This window comes from Amblyomma maculatum, chromosome 5 (assembly GCF_055883805.1).
Source record: "Amblyomma maculatum isolate TAMU_Amacu chromosome 5, ASM5588380v1, whole genome shotgun sequence".
Taxonomy (NCBI): Eukaryota; Metazoa; Arthropoda; class Arachnida; order Ixodida; family Ixodidae; genus Amblyomma; species Amblyomma maculatum.
The window spans coordinates 124236148-124260268 of NC_139348.1; the positions used below are offsets into that span (position 1 = coordinate 124236148).

Sequence of the window (24121 nt, forward strand, 5' to 3'; positions counted from 1 at the left end):
AACGTTCCCGGCTTTGGTGTGAGGCCTCCATCTTCCGGGCCCACTTTGTGACAGGAAAGTGCAACTCCGGGAGTATCGAAGAGATCCTCCGCCCAGCATCCACATGCCAACTTCCAATCTCGAAGAACGTCCAAGAGGCTCCATAAATCACCCAACTAAGGACACCTCCCGAAGACTGTCGATACGACAAATTAAATATGGAAACAAAAATAAATGGGTCGTCTAGCAAGTGACGCAGCTCGTACAAGAGACGAGAAAGGCTGGCAGACCAAGCTAAAGGAAAAAGAAAAAAATCCCGAAAATTTTAAAAGTGCTATACCTCCAAGAACTTGAGGAGCAAGAGCGGCTAGCGACAAGGAGCGTCAGAAAAAATAACTTTATACTCTCTAACTAAACCAGACGTTCCACATCGCGGGATATAGGCCACGGCAGCTCGTTGACTAAAGCGTGGCCCGCATGGAGCGTTTTTTGCACGCGAAAACGCGTCGCACGCCCCACGCCCGCGCCGGCGTCGACGATTTCACTCCCGCATGGTCAGCAGCCGAGCGGCGTTTTTTTTGCCGCCCAGTTGCGCGACGCACGCGCCCCCATCCGGCCGTGCGTAGAAGGTCGCGAACATCTTGTTTTCCCTGTCGCCGCAAGCTTCAAGTTGTGGTTTCCTCTCTTTCTTCTGGGTCAGGTGTGTCAAGAAAACAGGCAAGGCATCACTTCCAACAGCTATGGATCTAAATGCAGAAGCCATAGCACAAGGGAGGCATCAGAAGTTCGCTGGCAAGGCTAGCAGCTCATAAACAACCTCCGAGCTCAGCGTAAACACTCGTGGCCCCAGCGGACGGCCCACCTTCACGGAACTCTAACCTAGAAACCTAAAAAAAAAAGGAAATGCACGGTGCCCGATGCCCGGACCTTGCGGTCGTCGCCTCGTGCGCCCCCGCGACTCCGAAAGACTACATTGCTGCTCGGCCGTTTCGGCCGAGAAACCCGAAACCCTCGGCGCCGTCGGAGCGCCAAACCCCCGTCGTTCTTTCCGCTCTCGCGAGCTTCTCTCTCTCGGCCGGCGTGGGCGTGGCTCCAACCGGAATCACGTGACGGCTGCTCCGGCTCTCATTGGCTCTCTGCCGCTGCCGACTTCCGGCGTCGGCGCGTCGTCGGCGTTTTTATCTGTTCAGCCAGATCCCGACGATTTGGCAAAATCGTCCTCTCCGGCGGCAAAAAAAACGCTCCGCTGCCGTCGGCGCCGGCGAATCGCCCGGAAAAACGCTCCATGCGGGTCACGTAACAGGTCGGAGCGCGTCAGAGTTCCGGAACGCGGGATAAATGGCCACTGCAACCTGTCGACTAACAAGTGGGCGGACACCGCAGCTGCAAACCCAAGCGCACGGACAAGAGCGCAGCTCGAAGATTCCGCACTTCCATGAGAGGCTGCGACCGGGAGTGCCTTATGTTCTCTTGGGACTCTCGTGGGCGCAGTTTTATTCTGACTGCTGTGTTGATGCAATTTGCAAGTCAGACAAATAATAGAAAGGGGGCGGCTGCCCTGTACTCTTCTGAACGTGCGACAGTGTGAAAAAAGTCACTGCACTCTTCAAGAATTTCGAAATTTCAAAATCATAATGAGCACTTTCAGGGGGCAATGCCTGGCCCTTTTCTCGGAAGCAAAGTACAAAGCGTTACCGAAAGGGAACACCTTCGACGAAGTCTGCCATGAATGGATCGCGCACTATCTCTAGTATGACTATCGCAAACCATCAGTTAAGGCTAATTCCAACGCAGGACGTTAGGATCTTGCTCTACTGCTTACTTTTAGATGAAGTTAAGAGTAACTTCCGACGATACTCACAGAGTTCTACGCGATACTCTCTGCTCGGATCGTCTTAGCAGGAAGAAGAATCCTTTCTCGTATAAACGTAAGGGTTAAGCTCATTGTGCTACTACAACCTCAACAAATGATTTCCGTACACTCGGGAAAGAAAATTACAGCCTCGGAGTACATGTGTAAGCATGAAATGGTTAGGGGTTCGGTGGCGCGTTGTTGACCGAACAATCATGGCGTAAGTGATCGCTTTCTGCAAGAAGCTACCTCTCCATTCATCAGGCTCCCCCGCTCCTACATGAGGAGAATGCACAAGCATGCTAAATTTCGCGGAGGCCCACTTAAGTCTGGAAGGCAGCACTGAGCAGGCTATGGTCAAATTAGGCTGGACATCAACCTGAGGTCTAATTAGGACGGAGTTAAATTTTCAGGGACCACTGCCATATTGTCGGGGTGGCCCTCACCGAAATTTGAAACATACCACTGGGTTGGTCATAGTCAAATTAGGTTGGATACGAGCTAGAATTCAATTCGGGTTGAGTAAAATTCTGAAGGTCCGGTGGCCAAACTGTGGGGGCGACCCACCTAAATTTGGAAGACACCCCTGAGTTAGCCATAGTCAAATCAGGTTGGACACCGTCTAAAGTCAAATTCGCAAGATGTCCAATTTTGAGGGTCTGGTGGGCATAATGTTCGGGCACTAAATTGGCCGTACTCAATTTAGGTTGGACTAATTTTCGTCAAATTCAAACGAGATCAAATTTGTAATAAGGGAGTAATCACTCATTACATCCACCCAAACGCAGCCATACTACTACAAAGGAAAGCTATACAGCTTTCTCAGAAACTTCGTAGTTAAAGAAAAATTTGTCCTGGGATCGAACCCGGGGCCAGAACGAATTTTTCTTTAACTACAAAGTTTCTGAGAAAGCTGTACAACTTTCCTTTGTAGCCGTATGACGGCGTCTGGGTAGATGTCAATGAGTGGATCATCACTCCCTTATAACAAATCTACTCCACCTTAGGGGATTTCCCTAAAATATTGGATCGAGATCAAATTTGGAGGCGGCCCATTTAATTTTAGAGGTCTCCAGTGAATTGATCATACTTAAATAAGGTTGTACACCAATTGCGGTCAAATGCAGACAAGACCAAATTTCAGATATTCAGAGTCAAATGTTGGGGTGGCGGTAGACGCATGCTGTGTCCTCTACAACGGCTCAGAGAGAACTCTTCTCGTTAAATCTTGTTCGCTGCCCGGATGTTCCTGTTACGATTACCGAATGACGGGAAGTAGGTGCCTGGACGCTGGCTCTGTTTTGCATTGACGTCACATGCATCAAGGTTACCCACAGCGCGAACTAAAAGCAATGCAATGTTTCAAACGGACGTCTCTCGCTACGGCACTGGGACCGTACTGACCCTGACCTCCGCAGACTAGTCCTAAGCCAGGAGTTGCGCTGGGGGAGATGCCGGCGACCACTTCCGCTTCCTCCCCCGGTGCTTCCGCCGCTGCTGCTCGTGCTCCGGAAGCTGTCCGAGCTGTGAACACACGCACACAGACACCAATGAACACGCAAGAGCTGGAATACAGGATAAAACAACTCCTACACCTCTGTACGAGGTGCCAAGGTAAAGAAAGAATATACTATATAAGCTGCGCGGTTAAGAAGCAGGCCCACTAAATCAACCCGCCTATAGGCTCGTTTGTTATTCGAACTCCTCGATGGTCGAGAATAAAAAGAATTTAAACAGCAAAGCCCCAGAATTCATGAACTGATTGGCGTGGTCGCCAATTAAGCTACAGCCTTGAAGTCTTGTCAGGGGACACGTGGCTTTCTGGGAGAGTGATTCTAGGTATGTACAGTCTAGCCTGTGAGACAAGAGCAGCTAACCCTTCCCCTAGACCTTGACACCCTGTCGTAGGCGCGTCGATAGTGCATGCAGCGCACACATACCTGAGCGGCGTCTTGCCGACGTCCATGACGCCAAAGTCTTCCTCCTCGACGTCGCACTCGAAAGTCTCCTCGGCGTCGCTGTAGCTGGGGCTGCCGCTACTCCCGCTGCGGAATAACCAAATGGGAATGCACACCGGTTACAATGACTTCCAAGAAAACTCATGCTTCACACTGCAGAGGCGAGTCTTTGTTCAAGCACAGTCAACATGGTAAAGCCACTGGTGGGACATGAATTACTCTACTATCCACCCCCTACGACCGCAGGTTTTTTTTTTCGTTGCATCCCCAATCTTGCTGAATCATCATCATCCTCATCAGCCTGACTATACCAACTGCAAGGAGAAGGCCTCTCCCACATTCCTTCAATTAACCCTGTCCTGTGGTAGCTACATCCACATGACCCAAGCGAACTTCTTAACCTCATCCGCCCACCTAACTTTCTGCCGCCCCCTGCTACGCTTTCCTTCCCTTGGAATCCAATTTGTTACCCTCAGCGACCATCGGTTATCCTCTCTTCGCACTACATGTTCTGCCCATGCCCATTTCTTCTTGATTTCTACTAGAATTTCAGTAAATGGAGTTATTTCTCTGAGCTACTCTGCAGGCTTCCTATATCTGAGTGTTACCCCTACCATTTTCTTTCAATAGCCCTCTGGAACGAAAAATGCGTCTGATTATATTTGGTAGAACACACCGCAAAAAAAAAAAAAGGAAGAAAAAAAAAGAAAAAAAAACGGACAGAAGACCAAGATACGCGCCGACAAGCGTTGTACTCAACTATTATTTATGTCGGAAATCAAAACATTTATAACTGATTACATGACACATAGCTCCCGCGCACATGCGCAGAGTACCAATCCTGGAGGCCACATCATATGTCAAAGGCTAAAAACCCTCGCAACCGATAGGAGGGTAGCTGAGAAACCCTAAAAATGCAATACAAGCATATCAAGTATCAAGAAATTCAATATCTTTGGGTACTACAAAATGTGTTTTGATTTTCGAAATAAAAAATAGTTCCGAGTCAGCGCTTGTCTGCGTGCATCTTTGCCTTCTGTCCCTACTCTACTTGTGCAGTCGCCACAGATTCCACAGAACGCAGGGAGCGTCCACTCTCTGCGCTAAGGGCATTCGGTGCTACGGCGAACCATTCCGCGCGGCCGACTCTTTCCCTAAATACAGAAAACGTCAGCGCGGTCGCCTATCGCCGACGGCAGAAAACAGCTCCGCGGTCGGTTAGCCAGGACGACCGTATCTATCGGCAGAACGCGACCTCTCACGGCTCTATTGCCAAATGTCTTTCGATGTACGCAAATCACGATCTCGTTTCAGGCCTCAATCCAGCCAAAGAGGTGATACGGACGGTGCGTTTCGTCCGTTCATGAAGAAGGCATGAAGACGCTTCTTAAGCAATACTGTTCAACAGAGGTGGTGCGGGGTGAAAAATACAAAAAGAAAAAGAAAAAAGGCGATGACACGTTACAGACCCGATTCCGCGAGCTGAACCACTGTCAAGCTGGCCACACATGACGCAACTGCGTCAGTGCACTGCCAGTGTCTTTTTCATCGAGTTTCTTTTTCTTTTCTTTTTTTTGCTGTTGTTATTGCCCGCACTGGCATCAGACTATGTTGTTGTTGTTGTTGTGGCTGTACGAAGAAGGAAAAGAAAATGCACGGGCGTGCTACTAGCTCTGTAGCTGAGCCACCACCGCTGCCTCGTGCAGACAGAAGAGAAAATAGAGAAGAAAGAAAAGGAAGAGGGAGAGAAAGACGCGCGCCGCAACAGCAGCTGCCGTCCACTACCGAAACGGTGGCGGGTGCAATGACGGCCTACAACAGATAAAGATTCTGTGACAGGCTAGCCCCCGCCGCAAGCGGCGGTGACCTACCTGTCCCAGCCCCATCAGGGGAGTCTCCCATCAGACTAAACAGGATGGCGACGAAGCATCGGCCTCCGAATGGACGTGCATGCCGTGAGAACGCGCACATTTCGCAGCTCGCAGAGACAACGCGGAGTAAACAACGAACGCCGAATGCGACAACGACACACGGGCAGCCCATGCGGCTCACGTTCTGCATCATTCGTATAAGGGAAAGGGGGACAGCACGCGTAGCCAAGTCGGAATATCAAATCCCTGTCCGCGTATACACGAAGCCCGGTTCACGGAGCGCACCCAGCTCGCGTTATCTACAATGGCAAGCGACGGTGCGAGGGTTCACCAGGGAAATAAACACGAGGACGATAATACAAGGGGCACGAATGTGTAAGGAAAGTAGTCGGCTGCCAAGATATGGCCAGTATGTACATGTTTAGCGCTCTTTTCTTTGTTTGCGATGAACTGATTCGGCATTAGGGCGTACTCAATCTCACCGCTACAAGAAGGATCATCGGTCAGCAGTCATAACCTCGATGAGAGCAGCCCGTTCATTTTTTATTCCATGGCTGCTCGCGAGCAGAAAGTTTAAAACGAGAAGTGTTTCCTCTCAGCGCGGATTTCAGCTCAAGAAGTTAGTTGGGAAAGATCAACCGGTATGTGGCTGGTCACTGTTTGCAAGCTTGCATTTTAAAAACTAGGACGTGATAAAATAAAAAGCTGTGCCTTCTGTGTAGCTGGGTTTTACGTCAAGGCGGACATCATGTACAGCCTCGTCCACTTCTAGCTATAACACGGTCACTGCTTTCAAGGTGTCATTGCATCCGACCCGGCCACGCAGTAATCTAAAGTGGCTGGTCATGTGAAGCAGCACATCCGTGTCTCTGTGTGCTTGCATCGCTTAGCATCGATATCTGCCTGCGTCAGATACAATGTTGCTTTAAAAGCAGTGACCGTGTTCTAGCTAGAAGTGGACGACCCTGTACATACCTAATACAGATTGATGACAAAATAATTAATCAAGTGTAATAAATTAATCACCTTTATAGGTATTCATTTTAGGGGCAATATTATACTGTGTGCAACATTAAAGATGGGTCCCTCTTTATAAATTTTCTTAATCGGCATTGCAGTTCGAAATGAAGAAGAAATGTAAAAAATGCGCATTTTAAAGGTAGCCGAGTTGGCTTTCCCGCAACGCACGCTTACATAATGGCACCGTTAAACGCGGTTGCGTCACTGGAACCGCTACATCAAATACACTAAGGGTTTTGTATTTGATGCATTAGAGAACGGCGACACAAGCAATTTTCAGTGCGTGCAATGCTGGAAAGGCAACTGAACGAGTTTTCAAATTAGTGTTCTTGACATTCGATATTGCGCACTTTCGTCTAAGGCGTCGTTTAGTGACACAATTGCAAGACTTGTTCCAATACCAATACCCTGGCAGCATTCAGCATAGTCACATCCAGATCGGAACAGGAGCGGCATGAAAGGGAACGATCAAAGGGAACGAAAGGGAAAACCAAATTTGCGTTCACTTCATCGAACCTTTAAAGGCCTTTTTGTCGGTCATGCAACAATTACCGAGATGAAAGCCGATTTAACATGGTTATGCCAAATGCGAATTCAGGTCGCATATACTCGTTAGCATGCATAGTCTATGAGAAGCGTGTCTGACTAGAGATCCAGTGAGATTCGCGTCCTGAAAGCGCCGCCCAAGCTGGCAGTTCCTGCCAATCCACCTTGAGACAGCATCGGCGAAATCGCTGAATGGGGACGCTCGTACCAGAGCACTTCAAAAAAAAAAAAAAAAGAAAAAAAAAAGACCACCGTGCTTCTCGCCAGCACTTGGCACGGCGTAATATCAAACGCTAAAATGTCCCGTGAACGCGTTGTAAAAGGCACGGCTGTGCGCAAGCCTGACGAAGGGCGCCGTGTTCACAGCAATCGGGAATGTACTCAACCAACACACCTTGATCGCACGCCGCCAAGTTCTAATCTGTGTCGCACTGCAAGTTTCGGTTTCTCCGCATTCATGGTCACACCGATCTCGGCACTTCGAATGCAACGTGCAGCAGCCTTGCAGTAAACCTCGTAGTTTCGTCCCACAGGGCGCGACAATATCGAGCTCCGGTAACCCTGTCCCGGTTAAAAATGAATTACCTGTAATAATAATAATAATAATAATAATAATCGCTTTTTTCCACCCCGCCCTGTGGACGATGCGGGTGCGCAGAAGTGAGCCACTCACCCTCCCTTGTGGTTGACGGGCGAGCATCGGTCGCTGGGCGGCAGCGCGCTGTCCGTGGGGCTGTCGGGACGCTGCGACGAACTCATGTAGGCCTCGTCCACGCCCACCACGCCACAGCCGGCCTGCCAAAGACAGAAAAGAAGATACGTACGATGTCAGCAAAAGCAGGACACGCTATACAGTATATTATACTGCACTCTGACGCAGCACACGCAACTGTTGCGTAGAGCTGTGCCCGTATCACACGTGTTTAACATGCGATTGGGACGTCCGCACGCTAGAGAATAAGAGGAGCCTAAGAACACTCCGCACACGGTAAGCAGCTTGCTCTGTGCTGCGTATACGCTGAACGCGTGCGCACATTTTGAGCCAGTATACAATCTTCTCTGGATACACGTGCTCTGGTGGAGATGCTACGGTACTCTTACCAAGACCGTGTGCGAGCGAATGCGAGTATGTATAGGTCCATGATGGAAAATAGCGCAAAAAGTACACGCATTTGCCATACTTTCGTTCACTCTCCTTCACTCATCCGTTCTATCCTTCAATGTATAGGTTGAAGGACAGAACGGATGAGTGAAGGAGAGAGAACGAAAGTATGGCAAATGTACAGGCATATAAGTATAGGGGTCGCATAAACGAAGATTGGCAAAGGGCAGAAACAAATTTTTTGTGGGCCTAGTAAGGAATACTATCGTCATGCGACTGGCTAGCAAACAAGCGTAGAAGAGGAGGAAGCGTGGAGGTGTTAGTGTTACGTTTTTGGCGCATAAGCGGCTAAGGCTACCGCGTGTCTAACGGCAGGTTTAATTCGTTTGTGCAGCGAGTAGTGGAAATTTTGTAGTAAAACGCAGGCGAAGGCATTCGCCCTATAGGCGCCGACGTTCTTATAGCCCCAATACAATGGGCTCCGGCCGTTCGCCGACAGTTGTATATCAATATATCAATAGGGTCGGGGCTGGTTGGAAGGGCATTCCACTTGTGCAGTAATAAATATTCAAGCAATGGTTTGCCTACAATTTATGCTACCAGGAAGCTAAAAACACAAAATTAACAAGTAAACTACACACAGGAGCAAGGCGGGGTGGAAGGGAATTTTCTTCGACTTATGAAGTCCTTCTGCGGGATTATAAAACGCGATCTGGGTTTGCCTAGCCTGGCTTGGTTTTACGTTCCAAACCGGATGCTTTCGACCCCTTGGAGTTCTTCAGCGTGCGCTGACGTCGCACAGTACATCGGCGCCTTGCGTTTCACCTCCATGTAAACGCACCCGTCAAGGCCGGGATCGAACCCGGTGCCCTCGGGATCAGCGGATTAGCTCTCTAACCGCTCAGCCGCTGCGACGGGGCTAGCTCGCATGTAGTTTTATCTTTTTTAGTTAGGATAAAGATGTGCGCAAGGTCAGTGAACCCAATTGGAAGGCGACATTAAGTAATCACCTAAACGGTCTTCGGTGTGCGTGACTTCCATTTTCCCATGATGGGTGCCGACAAAGGAGACCCCGCAGCAGAAGCAATCTGAAACCATAGCGTAATTAGAAGGGCAGCTCCGGTAGCTTTTTTCCATCATTTTTTTAGTTATTGCTTGCGTAATATTCCTTGGTGTGTCCTGACTTCGAAGCAAAAAAAAAAAAAAAATTTTTCGAAATTCCGATTGGAACTTTTTTAACATGAAAGAAAAATCCAAAACCAAACGGCCAGAAACAACATTGACGTCATTTCTGCAGTAAAGCGGGTATAATGTTTGTGACGCCACAAACAGTGTTTCCCTGCAGAAATCGTCTCAACCGAGGCCACAAAAAAATGCACATTATAAAATTAAGTTGCGCGCGAATGAGTTACCGCACGGCGTCCAATTAGTAGCCTTTTTATTTAACCAGAATATGCTAATGTCGAAAACACTCTGGAGCTGCTGGTCGAGACAGTGAGGCGTGCAGTTCACATAGTCACGACCAAGCGGCGCATATGCATTCAAGGATGGCGATAATTCCGCTAAAATGGCCGACCGCTTACTTCTGACAGCGCGTGCAGCATATTTAACGTATCAATCCATTTCGCGTTACATTTATCTCTGTTTACACTGTAGTGACTTTACGGAAAGTTTATAGCTTCTTTTTCTTTAGAGAACGTTGATTGTATTCTGCTCTTCGCGGAGAGGAGGTGTATCGGGAAATTCGCAGGCTGCGCTGACCGTGCACGACAGAATAAGGGAACTGGAACGCTACGAAGTCGAACGGCTGGGAAGCTCCGTGACGTGACGAGGGCGATTTAGATATCACGCGACATCGGCCAGATGCACACTGGTCCATGCAAGTTCGCACGCAGTGTTTGCTCCGGCTGTGCAGGTTGACTTCATTAACCGAGAAAATATCCACGCGCGAAGTGCGCACAAAGCGCCCACCACCAATACATGTATATATACCTGTCGATGCCGCTACTGCGCGTTTGTCACCCAAGACCTTGAGGTCATGCTCCGCACGAAATTAGATGGAGTCACATGGACGACTGGTTGCGATTAATATTGAACCTTGAACCTTAACCTTGAGTTTGGCGCTCTTTGGCCTGAGTCGCCCTTGCGCCATTAAAATCCATCATCATCATCATCATCATCAATATTGAACCGTTAATCCTTTCCGCGGCGCTCACATAGTTTAAGCAGGCGCCACTGCTCCCGTCACAACACGTGATCGCCGGCTGATTCTCTCATTTCAACTGAAGCTGTTACAGATAGCTGTTTGTTTTATGGAACGTAACTAACTAAGGCTATCATGCGCTAAGACCAAGGTTAACATTTCATTTTCATTATACTACTTTAAAGGCCCCTAAAAAGGGGTGTTACATAAGAGGTGGCAAGAGTAAAAATACATAATCACAACAACAGGAAAGTTTTGACATTTTCGATGAACCGTGGTGTGCAACTGATGAAACCAATGTTATCCGGAAGGCGCCGTTCCAGTCTGCAGCTGTTCGAGGAAAAAAGGAATTTGAAAACGTGACGGTACGTGAACGTGGACGGGCAACTTGTAGCTTATGGCTGGTGCGATGAGACATGCGTGCAACAAGAACATGTGTTCTTGTTGGAAAAGGAAACTAAAATTCGCTAAAATTCTAGTTTGTTTAGAAAGTCTCTTTCAAAAAAAAAAAAAAAAAAACTAAAAACACGTGTTAAGTCTACTATTGCTATTTCTCCTAAAAGTAAGCTGGGATGAAATGAGATGGTACGATTGCAGAAAATAGTTGCACATAACATCCACCCAGCCCTTCTACGCAGGTGAAGTCTGGAAAGTATGCGCATCACGGGACAGGCGCCCTTGGCTGTCCGGATGACCTCCAATTCGCTTCATCGCCGCTCATTTCTGAGTCTATAACCGCCACTGGCTGGCTGGCTGGCCCGGCCGACCTGCATGCGGGCGTCGCTGCTCGCTGAACCCGATCACGGACACCAAGGCACGGTCCCCGGAGCCGCGCAAGCGACGCGCAACGCGCAACGGACGGACAAGCGACGGAGACCACCCCATCTGCACGCTCGGCGGGCCCCAACAGCGCCCACCGTAGAATTCGCTCACCCACATGCAGACCCGGCTCAACACGCATCAGTCGATCGGTTCCGGCTCAGCGCACTGCCGCGGAGGCCATCATTATGAACCCAGCGTGGTCAGTCTTCCGACGTGCCCTCTCTGGACTACATTATGTGTATAGGTCGTGGGACAACAAGGGGTGCGCACGTTTCGTCCACGATACTATACAAATGTGTGTTTGTTCAAGGACAGTCGTAGATTACTCACAAACAGCAGCCGGCACAGCTCAAACTCGCGAACAAACAAGAAGCCCGTTAGGCAGGAAGGCGTCAGCCGGGCTTTTGTTCCGTTGCAGCGCCAAGGAAATGGCTATACACAAGGGGCAGGCCGATGAACGGTTTTCACGCCGTGAGGGATCCCACACGAGCCAAGAAGAACCATCCAAGTTCTCGCACACCATGCCGTACTGCTTTATTTTATCCACCGCACATTCAGTACCCCGACTCTCCTCTTCCGTGATTTCGGAGCTGCGGATGCGCACCGCCATTCGGATATTTATTCATGTATGTATGTATGTATGTATGTATGTATGCATGTATGTATGTATGCATGTATGTATGTATGCATGTATGTATGTATGCATGTATGCATGTATGCATGTATGCATGTATGCATGTATGTATGTATGCATGTATGTATGCATGTATGTATGCATGCATGTATGCATGCATGTATGTATGCATGCATGTATGTATGCATGCATGTATGTATGTATGTATGTATGTATGTATGTATGCATGTATGTATATATGTATGTATATATGTATGTATATATGTATATATGTATATATGTATATATGCATGCATGCATGCATGCATGAATGTGTATGTATGTGTATGTGTATGTATGTGTATGTATGTGTATGTGTATGTATGTGTATGTGTATGTATGTGTATGTGTATGTATGTGTGTGTATGTGTGTGTATGTGTGTATGTGTGTGTATGTTTGTTTGTTTGTTTGTTTGTGGGGTTTAACGTCCCAAAGCAACTAAGGCTATGAGAGACGCCGTAGTGGAGGACTCCGGAAATTTCGACCACCTGGGGTTCTTTAACGTGCATTGACATCGCACAGCACACGGGCGCCTTGCTTTTCGCCTCCATCGAAAAGCTACCGCCGAGGCCGGGATTCGATCCCGCGTCCTTGGGAACAGTAGTCGAGCACCGTAACCACTGCGCCACCCCGGCGGGGTGTATGTGTGTGTATGCATGTGTGTGTGTGTATGCATGTGTGTGTGTATGCATGTGTGTGTGTATGCATGTGTGTGTGTATGCATGTGTGTGTGTATGCATGTGTGTATGCGTGTGTGCATGCATGTGTGTGTGTATGCGTGTGTGCATGCATGTATGTATGCATGTGTGTGTGCATGCATGTGTGTGTGTATGCGTGTGTGCATGCATGTATGTATGCATGTGTGTGTGCATGCATGTGTGCATGCATGTGTGTGTGTATGTGTGTGTGCATGCATGTATGTATGTGTGTGTGCATGCATCTATGTATGCATGTATGCATGTATGTATGTATGTACGTACGTATGCATGTATGCATGTATGTACGTACGTATGCATGTATGCATGTATGTATGTATGTATGTATGCATGCATGCATGCATGCATGCATGCATGCATGCATGTATTCATACTGTCAGCCGTAAGGCCGTTACAGGGTGAATACAAATACATGTAATTAAGGAACACACAGCCACAAGCACAACCTTATACACTTCTAGAAAAATCAATTCAAAATGACAAAACCGTTCCGCTCTGCAGATACAGGACTTTAGTATACAACACTGGCGAACAAATCATTCACTAAATAATTCGGCCTGCAAGCTACCAAAATTACAACAAGGGAAAAATATTAATAACTAAAAGTAACAGGGATATGTAGTCAGGTATGTGACTGCATAAGCATTTTTCAAATTAAAGCATATATGAATGCTAATGATGATGAAAACATTTATTGACATTGGCTTAGGTTAAGGGAAGGCTGGTCGGGTTTCTAGTCCGGAACACCGTTGGTAGAAGCCGCTGCCCGTGCCCTTTCGACGAGGGCTCGTTGTTTCTCGAGGTCCGAGCTGGACAGGGCCGCCTCCCAGCCTTCCCACGTTGGCTGATTTATTAGAAATTTTCTGTAGCGGACGCGACAATGGCAAAGCCCAGTAGTACCACCCAACGCATGTCATTTGGGACTTCACGCCAGTGACTGAGTCAGAATGCAGGTTAATGAAACGGAAATGCATTCACGTTTCAGCTATTCGAAATGCACAAAGAGAAAATTGCGTGCTCAGCTTTAAATCGCGCACGGTCTGCGGGGATCCCAATCGTACGCGTAGTCCGCGTCACGCGTTGTTGCAACAACAACAAAGACTATAACTGTGATCCCTGCCACTCATCGTTCCGAAGAATCGCCAATGGGAGGTCTGCCCATCAGTTGCGGAAATAAGTGTCACTCAGAAAGGGCGCTATACGAGTAGATAGAATAAACTTTAATGTAGTGTTGATCAATAATTGGTGGTAGTAGTGGTGGTGGCGTTTAATCTGAAGTCGACATGTTAGCCTTTTCAGCTTTGCAGAGCGTCATTTACGACACCGGTCGTCGAAGCCGAACTGTGGAGGGCCTCATCACCCCGCTCCCAGGACACTTCGTACCTTCACATCCTCCTCAAATGCCCGACTCAAAAGCAGACTCCGGCCCTGAGACTCTCCAAGCATTGTACAAGATCAGATTCCTCATGCAAATACTCGCCAAGCAGCTTGGAACCTCAGCTGCAATAGAAGCGAAGATGGTAGCCTATAAGCGTTGACCATAACAATGACTGAAAGTGTTAGATCAAGGGAATTTAAGCCCCAGCAGCACCGGAACCTGGCACGCAACGAGATGAAGACTACGTAGAAACTTGTCATCTGACCACAGCTGGCACTGATAACATTCAGTCAAGCGGACAAAGGTGTGCACGGTGAGGAATATCGCACATAAATTCCAGACCAGAGTTGACTGTTCCCTAATGCGAAGAGGCTGTTCAGAAGCCGTTTCCATAAAATGGTATCAATGGCTGCATGGGGTGATAACCGCTGTACAGCCACTCCTCTCGCAGGCTGAAATGCCCCTCCCCGTTTATACTGCTCCGGTTTTGGGCCCCGCAATATGGTCCCATAGCCGCACGACCGACAGTGCGTAGCCGCCGCACAGATGGGAGCGGCTGCACGCACTTTTTTTTTTTTTTTTTCAGATGGGCAACCTCGTCTTCCATGTAAGCACAAAGAACCAGCATTGGATTGGAGGAGCAGTAGCGGAATAACCTGCACGACTGGCGGCGGCGGATCGAAGCGGACACTGGGGCGTCCGCGACTCAGTGCCAACGAAGTCACGCCGGGCGAGCGCGCCGGCGCGTAACCATACATAGACTCAAGCATCGCCACCGATCGGGACAGTTCGGTGAAAACGAAGTGAAGACAAACTTTCCAGCGAACGCGTTGTTCAACTCTGTGAGCGTTAACGAAGGTACGTTGCGGAAGTGTGTAGAATGGTTTGGTTTGGTTTGTGGCGTTTAACGTCCCAAAGCGACTCAGGCTATGAGAGACGCCGTAGTGGAGGACTCCGGAGCTTTCGACCACCTGGGGTTCTTTAACGTGCACTGAAATCGCACAGCACACGGGCGCCTTGCTTTTCGCCTCCATCGAAAAGGGGCCGCCGAGGCCGGGATTCGATCCCGCGTCCGTGGGAACAGTAGTCGAGCACCTTAACCACTGCGCCAGCCCGGCGGGGCGAAGTGTGTAGAATGTAGAACGGAAACAAGAATATTTTATTGATGTTGCTCTTCCTTTTTCTTCTTTTCATGCTACGCCTAATGTTTAATTCATGGTTCGCACTTGTTCTTCCGAACTAAAGCGACAGGGGTTGGAACCAACTTATGCGCTTCCAAGTGTGTGCCCTGATCACCGCCCTACACCACGTGGCCTAGCGAAACGAGCCTTTTCGGCACAAACAAGCTTTCGCCTTCGTGCACATGGTGCGTACGGCGCACCTAACCACTTTCTGGCCCTCGAAACACGGATGCGATTTCGCGGCCGTTGACGATGAACCCCTAGTGCTAAAGTCCTTCAGGACAAACAAACAAAAATAAGCAAACAACGCAGTCGTAAACGACGAACCCCTCTGCAAGGGACTTAAACAAGCACGGCCAAGGAAGCGAACATCCCCCGCATAAGACATAGCTATATACGGGGCAATAAAGAAAACAGCCGCTACAGTGCGACGAAGCGATTTGCAGCAGCCCGTTGAACCGCGTTATGAAGAGGTTTATCGGCATGTGCGTGCGCTATTTATAAACGCACGGACACACGCATGAAGCACGTCACAGGGCAACCGGCCTGGCGACCTTGTTCTGCCAGGACGACAGCACAGCACTCCGTCTGTCCACAGCAAGACGACGCCTCGGTCGACCCCGATGCGTCCGAGAGATGGGCGCCCACTTAAATGCGTATATAAAGGCGCTCCCTCCGTTCGTCGTCCACGATGCAGGCGGGTATGTATATATATACGGACGGTCGTTCACTTTTTCCTCGCCGCTTTTTTGTATCCACAGCACTGGTTCGAGCGGTCCCGGCGCCAATGAAAGGTGCCGTCAAACAAGTCCCTCTGTTTAATGGTCACGGGAGTACCCGAGACGAAGAACGTTCAGAAGAAGAAGAAAAAAGCGGGGGGAGGGGGGGGGGGGGGGAATAAAGGGCTCGCAGTGTGTACACACCGCACCGACTTCTCGCGAAGGAAGAGGATTTTTAAGGCCGTCGTAACCCCCCCCCCCCCCCCCTCCTAGAAGACGACCCGGATACGAGGAAGAAATGACCATACATCAAAAGATTGTGGAGTCCAGTATGGCCGCTCGATGCTTATTATTTGCAAGGGTCAGCTGCATTTTCAACGTAACCTGCCCAGCAGCTCAGGGGACTTTCATTTTACGAATGGCGAAGAAAAGTTTGGTGCGAACGATATGCGATTGCGTTTTTTTTTTTTTTTCTCTCTCCATTTCGTAAATTTTCCCCAACCTGAATTCAGCCGTGCGTCGGCCTGGCCTTTGTTGTTTGCGGCCGTTTTATGCGGCCGTCGCGCAGAGCTACGGTTTAATCCAGGTTATGCGCAGGCCGTGACACTAATCGAGACCCTAAAGTGCCAGTTCTGCGTGTTTTTTTCTCGCCGATAGCGAGTCTATGGTGACGTGCCAACACAGCCACGCCATACGTAGCATATACTTATATGCACCTATAAAAGAGAGAGATGCATAGAAGAAGGAAGGGAGGGAGAGGAAAAGCTCTTAATGAAAAAAAACAAACTAGCTAATGTTTAAAATACGCTGAATTGTTTGCGTCGGGAAAAGCTCTGGGAAGGGATAAAGACCGAACGAGAGTGGAGGAAAATAGTGAAGTTTAAAAAGAAATAAATCCGACCATGAAACTTGAAGCGAGATGCGTAAAAATTTCAGGGAGAACTATAACGATATAAAGTGCTAACAGGCGAATGCCTTTCACTGCCACTGCCCTCTGTTTTGATTTTTTTCCCCAACCGAATCCAGAGAGCAACTAGAGTCACTAGAGCGACTGAGGAGACGGCGCCGAGTGGCACGATCATTGCAGCACATGTAGAGTAGCGTCACTGCGCATGCGTAGACGCAAACAGGCCCCTTGGAGGCGGTAAATGAATGCGCAAGGCGCTACTGCGCATTGCTGTCGCGATAATGAACTAATCTGATTATCATTGACTAATTAAATTATCGTGAATTACTAGACTAAACGTTCCTACCCACTGTCGTACATCACTGACTATCATTACTGACTTCATATGCAACTATTAACCATTGTTACTATCTTACTGAGTATTGACAGGTGTCGCGGACGCTCGCTGTCACGCACGCACAGACGGACGCCATGCTCCGCCAGTACAAACGCAACTACTGCTAGGAGAGCTCTGCTTGGAAAGACCAGAGCAAATTTTCTACACTGCTTAGCGAAACCGAAAAGCGGATCACGCATTATTGCACAGGAGACCCCGCATTCCGAAAGAGTCCCACGAATAACTTGACAGTGCCTCAGGTGCCGTCGAGTTCCTGGCCCGAACGACTCGGGGTCTCCCGTGCAATACTACTACTACTAATAATAATAATTGATTCACAGGAAGGGAAAGGCGCAGTATCTGTCACACTTGCTCTGTGGACACCTGATTTTTTTTATTTGTAGGAAGGGAAAGGCGCAGTAACTGTCTCACTTGTTTTCTGTGGACACCGCAACTGCGCTGTAAGGGAAGGGAGGAAGGTGGGAATGAAAGTGGAAAGAGAGAAAGAGGAGCCGTGGTAGAGGGCTACGGAGTAATTTCGACCCCCTGGGTATCTTTAACGTGCGCTGACATCGCACAGCACACGACGCCTCTTCGTTTCGCCTCCATCGAAACGCAGCCGCCGTGGTCGGGTTCGAACCCGGGAACTCCGGGTTCGAACTCCGTCTTACCACTGCACCACTGCAATAATGAGTGATCCGCTTTTTTTCTTTTTTGCATGATCCGCTTTTCGGTTTCGCTAAACAGTGCGGAGAATTTACTCTGGTCTTTCCAAGCAGAGCTCTCCTAGCAGTAGTTGCGTTTAAGCGGATCACGCATTATTGCACGGGAGACCCCGCATTCCGAAAGAGTCGCACGAAGAACTTGACAGTGCCTCAGGTGCCGTCGAGTTCCTGGCCCGAATGACTCAAATCTCTTCCCCTCCCAGCTTTTATTATATTCTGTCATGTGCATCGGTTGCGCACCATTCACTGGGCGGCTTCGGCGTGTACCGAGTGCGCGGGTCACGGGCGTCCATTGTTTCAAAGCCACCCAACCAGCTCCGTGAATGGAGCGACCGGCCGCGAGGTGAACACAGATAAAAACGCGATAAGCGGACACCGCCCCAGGCAATGTCGCGCAGATATGCACGATAAGGAAACAGCGTGCCAGGGATGCTAGCAAGGGCATGCGATAGGAGGAAGCTGCCCTTTGTATAAAACAAGAATATGCAAATAAAGGAAGAGATAAAATACGAGTCAGCTAAGATAAGAGAGGCGCGTCGTGCGTGCTGGAACGCAAACACGGGAGCGCTCCTCCACACACGCACTGGCGCTATAGTGTGGCTGCATTATTTTGTTCCGATTTTTTTTTTTTTGTAATTTCAGCGTTTCGGATTACGCATGCCGCAACAGCGTGCGTGCAATGCAAGCGGGCGGGTGAGATATATAGGTGACGATTGCGATCTTCTCCCAACCCAGTTATGCGCCAGAGAAAGAGGCCGCGAGCTCCTCGGATTAAGCCGTACCGCCGAAAAGCGTTGCGCGCAGTACGCGCGATATAAGCCAGGCGTGCTTTTGATTGTTAAGAGGCCGCGGCCACCCGTGCACAATGGTATGGTCTGTATATGTGGGGGTGCGTATATGCCGAATGAGCACGTGACATCATGGTGGAGGGCACCGGGTTACGTTCGATCACCTGGGAACGCGACACCTTTGCATTCCGTCTCCACCAAATGGTGCCGACGTCGGGGCTGTCGGATTTCACCCAGCGACCTTCGGGGCCGGAAGCGACGCCCTGAAACAAATTGTTCGACTTTGTGCTATACAGGGGCAGCTCATGCATAGTTCATTGTCGCCACTTTCCATGAGAGGCCCTGCAGCACGGTACGCACGTACCGTCTTTGCCAAAAGTAACCAAGCTACCCGATTTGCTCCTTAATTAGCCCTGTAGTTGAGCGTTTTACAGGACATGCCAAATTAATAATCATCTGTGCGGAAAAAATGCCTATCACTCTTATCTGTAAAGATCATATTTTGCCTTTTGAAATAGATCAAGGGCTCCAAACACGGTTGAGAAGAAAACCCTGCAGCCTGGATACTTTTGGCAAAGACGGTACATGCCGTGTATCCTTGTTACGGGTGACCAAACTTTTAAGGAGAGAAGCCACTGAAAAAGCATCCTCGCCCGTGCACTGAGTGAGATGCGCCAGCTGCTGCCATTGACAACTTTCTTGTGAGCTGGCAAAAAAATCTGGATGCCGTGCTGCAAATAATTTTGCCGGTTGTTTTTAAAGGCGGCTTATAAAATTCTCAACTTTCACTATTCCTGGAGCAAATGTTTAAAAAATATTGAATACGTCTTTGCTATTTTTATACTTAGGAGAAATAAAACAATACTGCGAACTCTATATACGCCAGGCGACTCAGTAGCCCAAGCTATGGCACTCCATCTCCGTTAAACGCTACGAAGGACACACATTACCGGTTACGGCTGACGTAACCCGCGGTTGTCAGCCCAACGCAATGACGGGATGCCGTGGTACGAGGACGGGACAGCGACCGACGTATCATGCATACCAACGATCGCGGAAACTACCTACTTTACAAGCACAATTTTTACGGACTTGAATTTCGTTCAGTTTCCTTCGATGTCACGACTCTTTAAAGTAGCGAGCGGACACTTAATTTGGTGACGCGAACGACACGAATTCGGCCAAGTGTCGCCACCGCACGGTTGCAGGAGAATTTTACCATGGCAACAGCAGCATTGTGGCTGCGTACCAGTTAAATGAACAGATCGTGCGTATAGCACTGCAAGCGAGACAAAGACGGATAGTGCACTCCTACACGTTCCACGGGAACCAAACACGATAAATACATTCGGACGTATGCAAATGAGATAACATATTCCGCGAATCAGCCAAGGCCACGTATACAAACTGTCAATTCACGCGCTCCATCTTCGAAAGCAAAGCCAAGCGCGTGACATTCGTGCATTACGCGTCACTCATACCTATCCTTTCGCTGACTGTCTACCCTACTATAGCACCAAATGTAGAAGAAAAAAATTAAGGGGAAATCAATACGCGCATCTCAATCTCTTGCCACGAGCACGAAAAGAGACAGAAGGAAAATAAAGCGAAGCAAAATTTCCTCGACGATCACTACTAGCGCGCGTGCCACATCGATTTCGCCCCATACTCGGCACACACTATACTAGTATTCGCGGAACACCATCTACTGGTCTCCCTCGGGAAGCGTTTACGAAACTATACAACCGTCGGTCGCTAATACATGCCAAAAGCTTTGGCGTATATACCATGAAATAGCCTCATTCCGCTCGGCTTTTTCTTTTTTTCCTCTCATCGGTAATGCAGTGATGCGTTATTTGTGCCGCATGCAACAGTCCTCTCTCAAATACAGATGCATTTCAGGAGTGCCAATTCCCGTAGAGAAACCATTATCGTCGCCAGAGCCGTGTCGTAACTGGGTCCATTTGCGGCGGCGAAATGGTTTGCGTGCTGAAGTCGTTATATGAGGGTGAAGAGAGCTGGTTTCTTGGCAATCGCATTTTTGTTGCAAGAAATACTCTGCACTGCTCCGAATCGACGAAAAGGGAGCTCGGGTTGTGCAATCATGCATAACGGTTACGAGGAAGTGAAAGGAGCATCGACTTTATTGTGCGTTGAGGTCGACAAAAGTCCTCGCTCGTACCGCTAATGTATGTCTCTCTGCCAGTGGTGGGCATCTGAACCACACTGTAAAGGAAGTGGCGAAGGAGGGAGTGAAACAAGGAAAATAAAAAAAAACAGGCGCTTAAGTGGTGAGCACTCGAAAATTTTCGATCATGGATTTGCGTAACGTCCATTGTCCGGCAGCAAGAGCTAAAGGGAGAAAGAAGGAAGTCAGAATGAATGGGGGGGGGGGGGGGGGGGGGCTTATTTAAAGATATTATTTGAGGCAGGGGTTATGGTCTTGACAGCCAAAATAAGTACGGAGTAATCTGATTCTATATAGCAAAAGGTTGCTCATTAAACAGCTGGGAACTCAATCAAAAGGGAATCAATACACGAGTTAGTGCGGAGACTTCTCTTCCCTGCACGCGATTGCATTCGCTCGCACGATAAATATACTCCTTGCCAGAAAAAACTTAACCGGCAAGGCACGTCTAATACGCGAAATAATGGTTACATTACTGCAAACTAAAATTTCTCCAGATTTGATTGGTGTATTGATTGATTAATGTTTACCGCGCCAAGCGACTATGGCTATGAAGGACTCCTAGTGGAGCGCTTTAAAGTGGAACGGCTCACCGAAACGTTGCCATCACTGGCAAGATTGAGCACGTGTCTTCGGAATCGGCAGTCGAGCGCTCTAACTACAGAGCCATCACGTCTCAGGGGCCTAAATTGTAATACGGGAAAGAATGTGCGCCCACTGCGCCAATATACTGAAATCAAGCCCCCGGATGTTAGCGCCACAAAGATTTGATGACGATGGCCGTCTACGGAGCGCGCGCACACGTGTCAGCATCAGTCACGAACGCTCCGAAAGAGTTTCATGTTCGATTAGTGTTCCGACCAGGCACGAGGGGGCAACAAGGCAACAATTTAACTACCGATTGAGGAGTTGCACAATAATTTTATTTCTCAACGTACTATATTACAGCACGGAATGCGCAGGGTGATATCATGTAGTACAGGGCGCGGACTGTACAAAGGCTGTGGAAATTCCAGCAAAACGCACTTTTCTTTCTTTGGTATATAATAAGCCTCGCGGACTGTATGCCAAAACTTACGGCAGCAGCAGAAAGGCAATTTAAAACCAGACAAGTGTCTGCCGCTTTTGGGAAAACAGATGTTCCAACACATGCGCGCGAAGAATCGAGAAGGGTTATCGTCACCTGGCCGCGCCGTCATCCAAAAGGCACGATGAGGAAGGCAGGTGCATGCTGGTAAAACGAAAGTGGGGAAACAATCGCACGATGGAAACAATTCGGTCGCAACAATTCGCAGTTTGTTTCGTTTTTCTACGCTTCAAAATGCAGGAAGGAGCGACGCGAGCCTCACAGATGTCGAGACCGGCACGAGCTGTATATACTGCGGAGAAATGAAATATGTGACCCGATTGTTGCGATATAACTGACGGAGAACAGGTATCAACGGGATTGGCCAACCCCTTTTGGAGCACAGGTCGTCGCAACTTGCAAGTGCTGGCTGACCGCGCAAAATATAGAAGCTTCGCACTGTCATCTTTTCCTTTTTTAACGCGATGTATTGTTAAAGCCCTCGTTGGGCAGAAAATAACGGCGTTATCGGTGTTACGAGCGAACAACCACGGGCAATGGCTCTGGCAGATGGGTAGTCCGTGCATTAATTAAATGGCCAGCCGGTTATGTGACGTCACGTGACCGCATGATATCACAAAGTAGCGAAGAGCAGCCAACTCGGGTTGCGCAGGCTCTTTAGATCAATGTCGGGTTGTCACGACCGGTGGCTGGATACACGTGGCAGCTTAATTTGATTCATGGAGTTTGACGTTCCGAAGAGACTCGGGCGATGAGAGACGCTGTACAGATTGGTTTGGTTTGGTTTGTGGGGTTTAACGTCCCAAAGCGACTCAGGCTATGAGAGACGCCGTAGTGGAGGTCTCCGGAAATTTCGACCACATGGGGTTCCTTAACGTGCACTGACATCGCACAGCACACACACGGGCGCCTTGCTTTTCGCCTCCATCGAAAAGCGGCCGCCGAGGCCGGGATTCGATCCCGCACCCTTGGGAACAGTAGTCGAGCGCCGTAACCACTGCGCCACCCCGGCGGGGCAGACGCCGTATGGAAGGCTCCGGAAATTTCGACCACCTGGGGTTCCTTAACCTGCACTGACATCGCACAGCACACGAATGCCTTGCTTTTCGCCCCCATCGAAAAGCAGCCGCCGCGGCCGCGATTTGCTCCCGCATACTTGGGAACAGCAGTAGAACCCCCTAACCACTGCGCCACCGCGGCGGGCAGCGTGGGAACTAAAGAATTATTAAATGCGTGATATATTAGAGACACGAACTAAGCTACTATTAATTAAGGGGGCAGAAGCTACAAGTACGCGACAAAGCAACAGCAAGGGAAGCCCGAAAACGAGAGCCGTTAGCTTTGCCCTTTACTTTCCGAGAAAGAAATTAGGGTATGCTACAAAAGATGGCAAATTAATAGCCTACAAAACGTTCATACGACCGTCCTTGGAGTACGCCCCCCCCCCCCCCCCAAAAAAAAAAAAAAAAGAGCTTTGAAAGATAAACTGGATTATATTCAAAGAATGGCCGCTCGTTTTATTTTGTCAAGGTACTGAAAAATGGGCTCAGTGACGGAAATACTAAATACATGTGAACTCGAGTTACTTGAAATTCTAAGGCAAAAATCCAGATCGAAGCTTTTATTTCAGATACTTCAAGAGCATTTAACGATAAGAAACAGCAGATACATTCACTCCCCGGGAAAACGAAGCGCGAGAACAAATCGCACTAGATCAATCAAGCCTCATGACACACGTGTTGATATTTTTCGCAACTCTCTTTCCTGGCGTGATTGAATGGTAGAATGATTTGCTAGAAGGGGTTGTTGAGCAAACAGATGTACACAAATTCGAACGCTCCATTGATATTTTGTGTCGGGTGCGTTAAATTTAACGTTATTAATCTGTTGTGCACTGCGTTGTATACGCATACTTTCCGGGCACCTGCGCCAGCTGCCCCAGAGCATTTAACCCCTCTCACATACGGGAAACTAATACAATACTTCAAATTAGAAAGAAAACGATACGCAGAGCCACACAAAGTCCTCA

At 48.8% G+C, this 24121-nt stretch overlaps 1 protein-coding gene across 4 annotated transcripts in view; it reads right to left on the reverse strand.

The window, feature by feature from the left end:
- nuf (rab11 family-interacting protein nuf) overlaps positions 1 to 24121 on the reverse strand; it is a 191129-nt gene that overhangs the window by 25531 nt on the left and 141477 nt on the right. For 3 of the 4 annotated variants that reach the window (XM_084604248.1, XM_084604250.1, XM_084604251.1), the window contains 3 exons: positions 7900 to 8021; positions 3772 to 3876; positions 3236 to 3355 (listed from right to left, as the gene is read on the reverse strand). In XM_084604248.1, the coding sequence (XP_084460374.1) occupies positions 3236 to 3355; positions 3772 to 3876; positions 7900 to 8021 (347 nt within the window). The remainder of the gene's footprint in view (positions 1 to 3235; positions 3356 to 3771; positions 3877 to 7899; positions 8022 to 24121) is intronic. The other variant, XM_084604249.1, reaches the window with a different exon arrangement.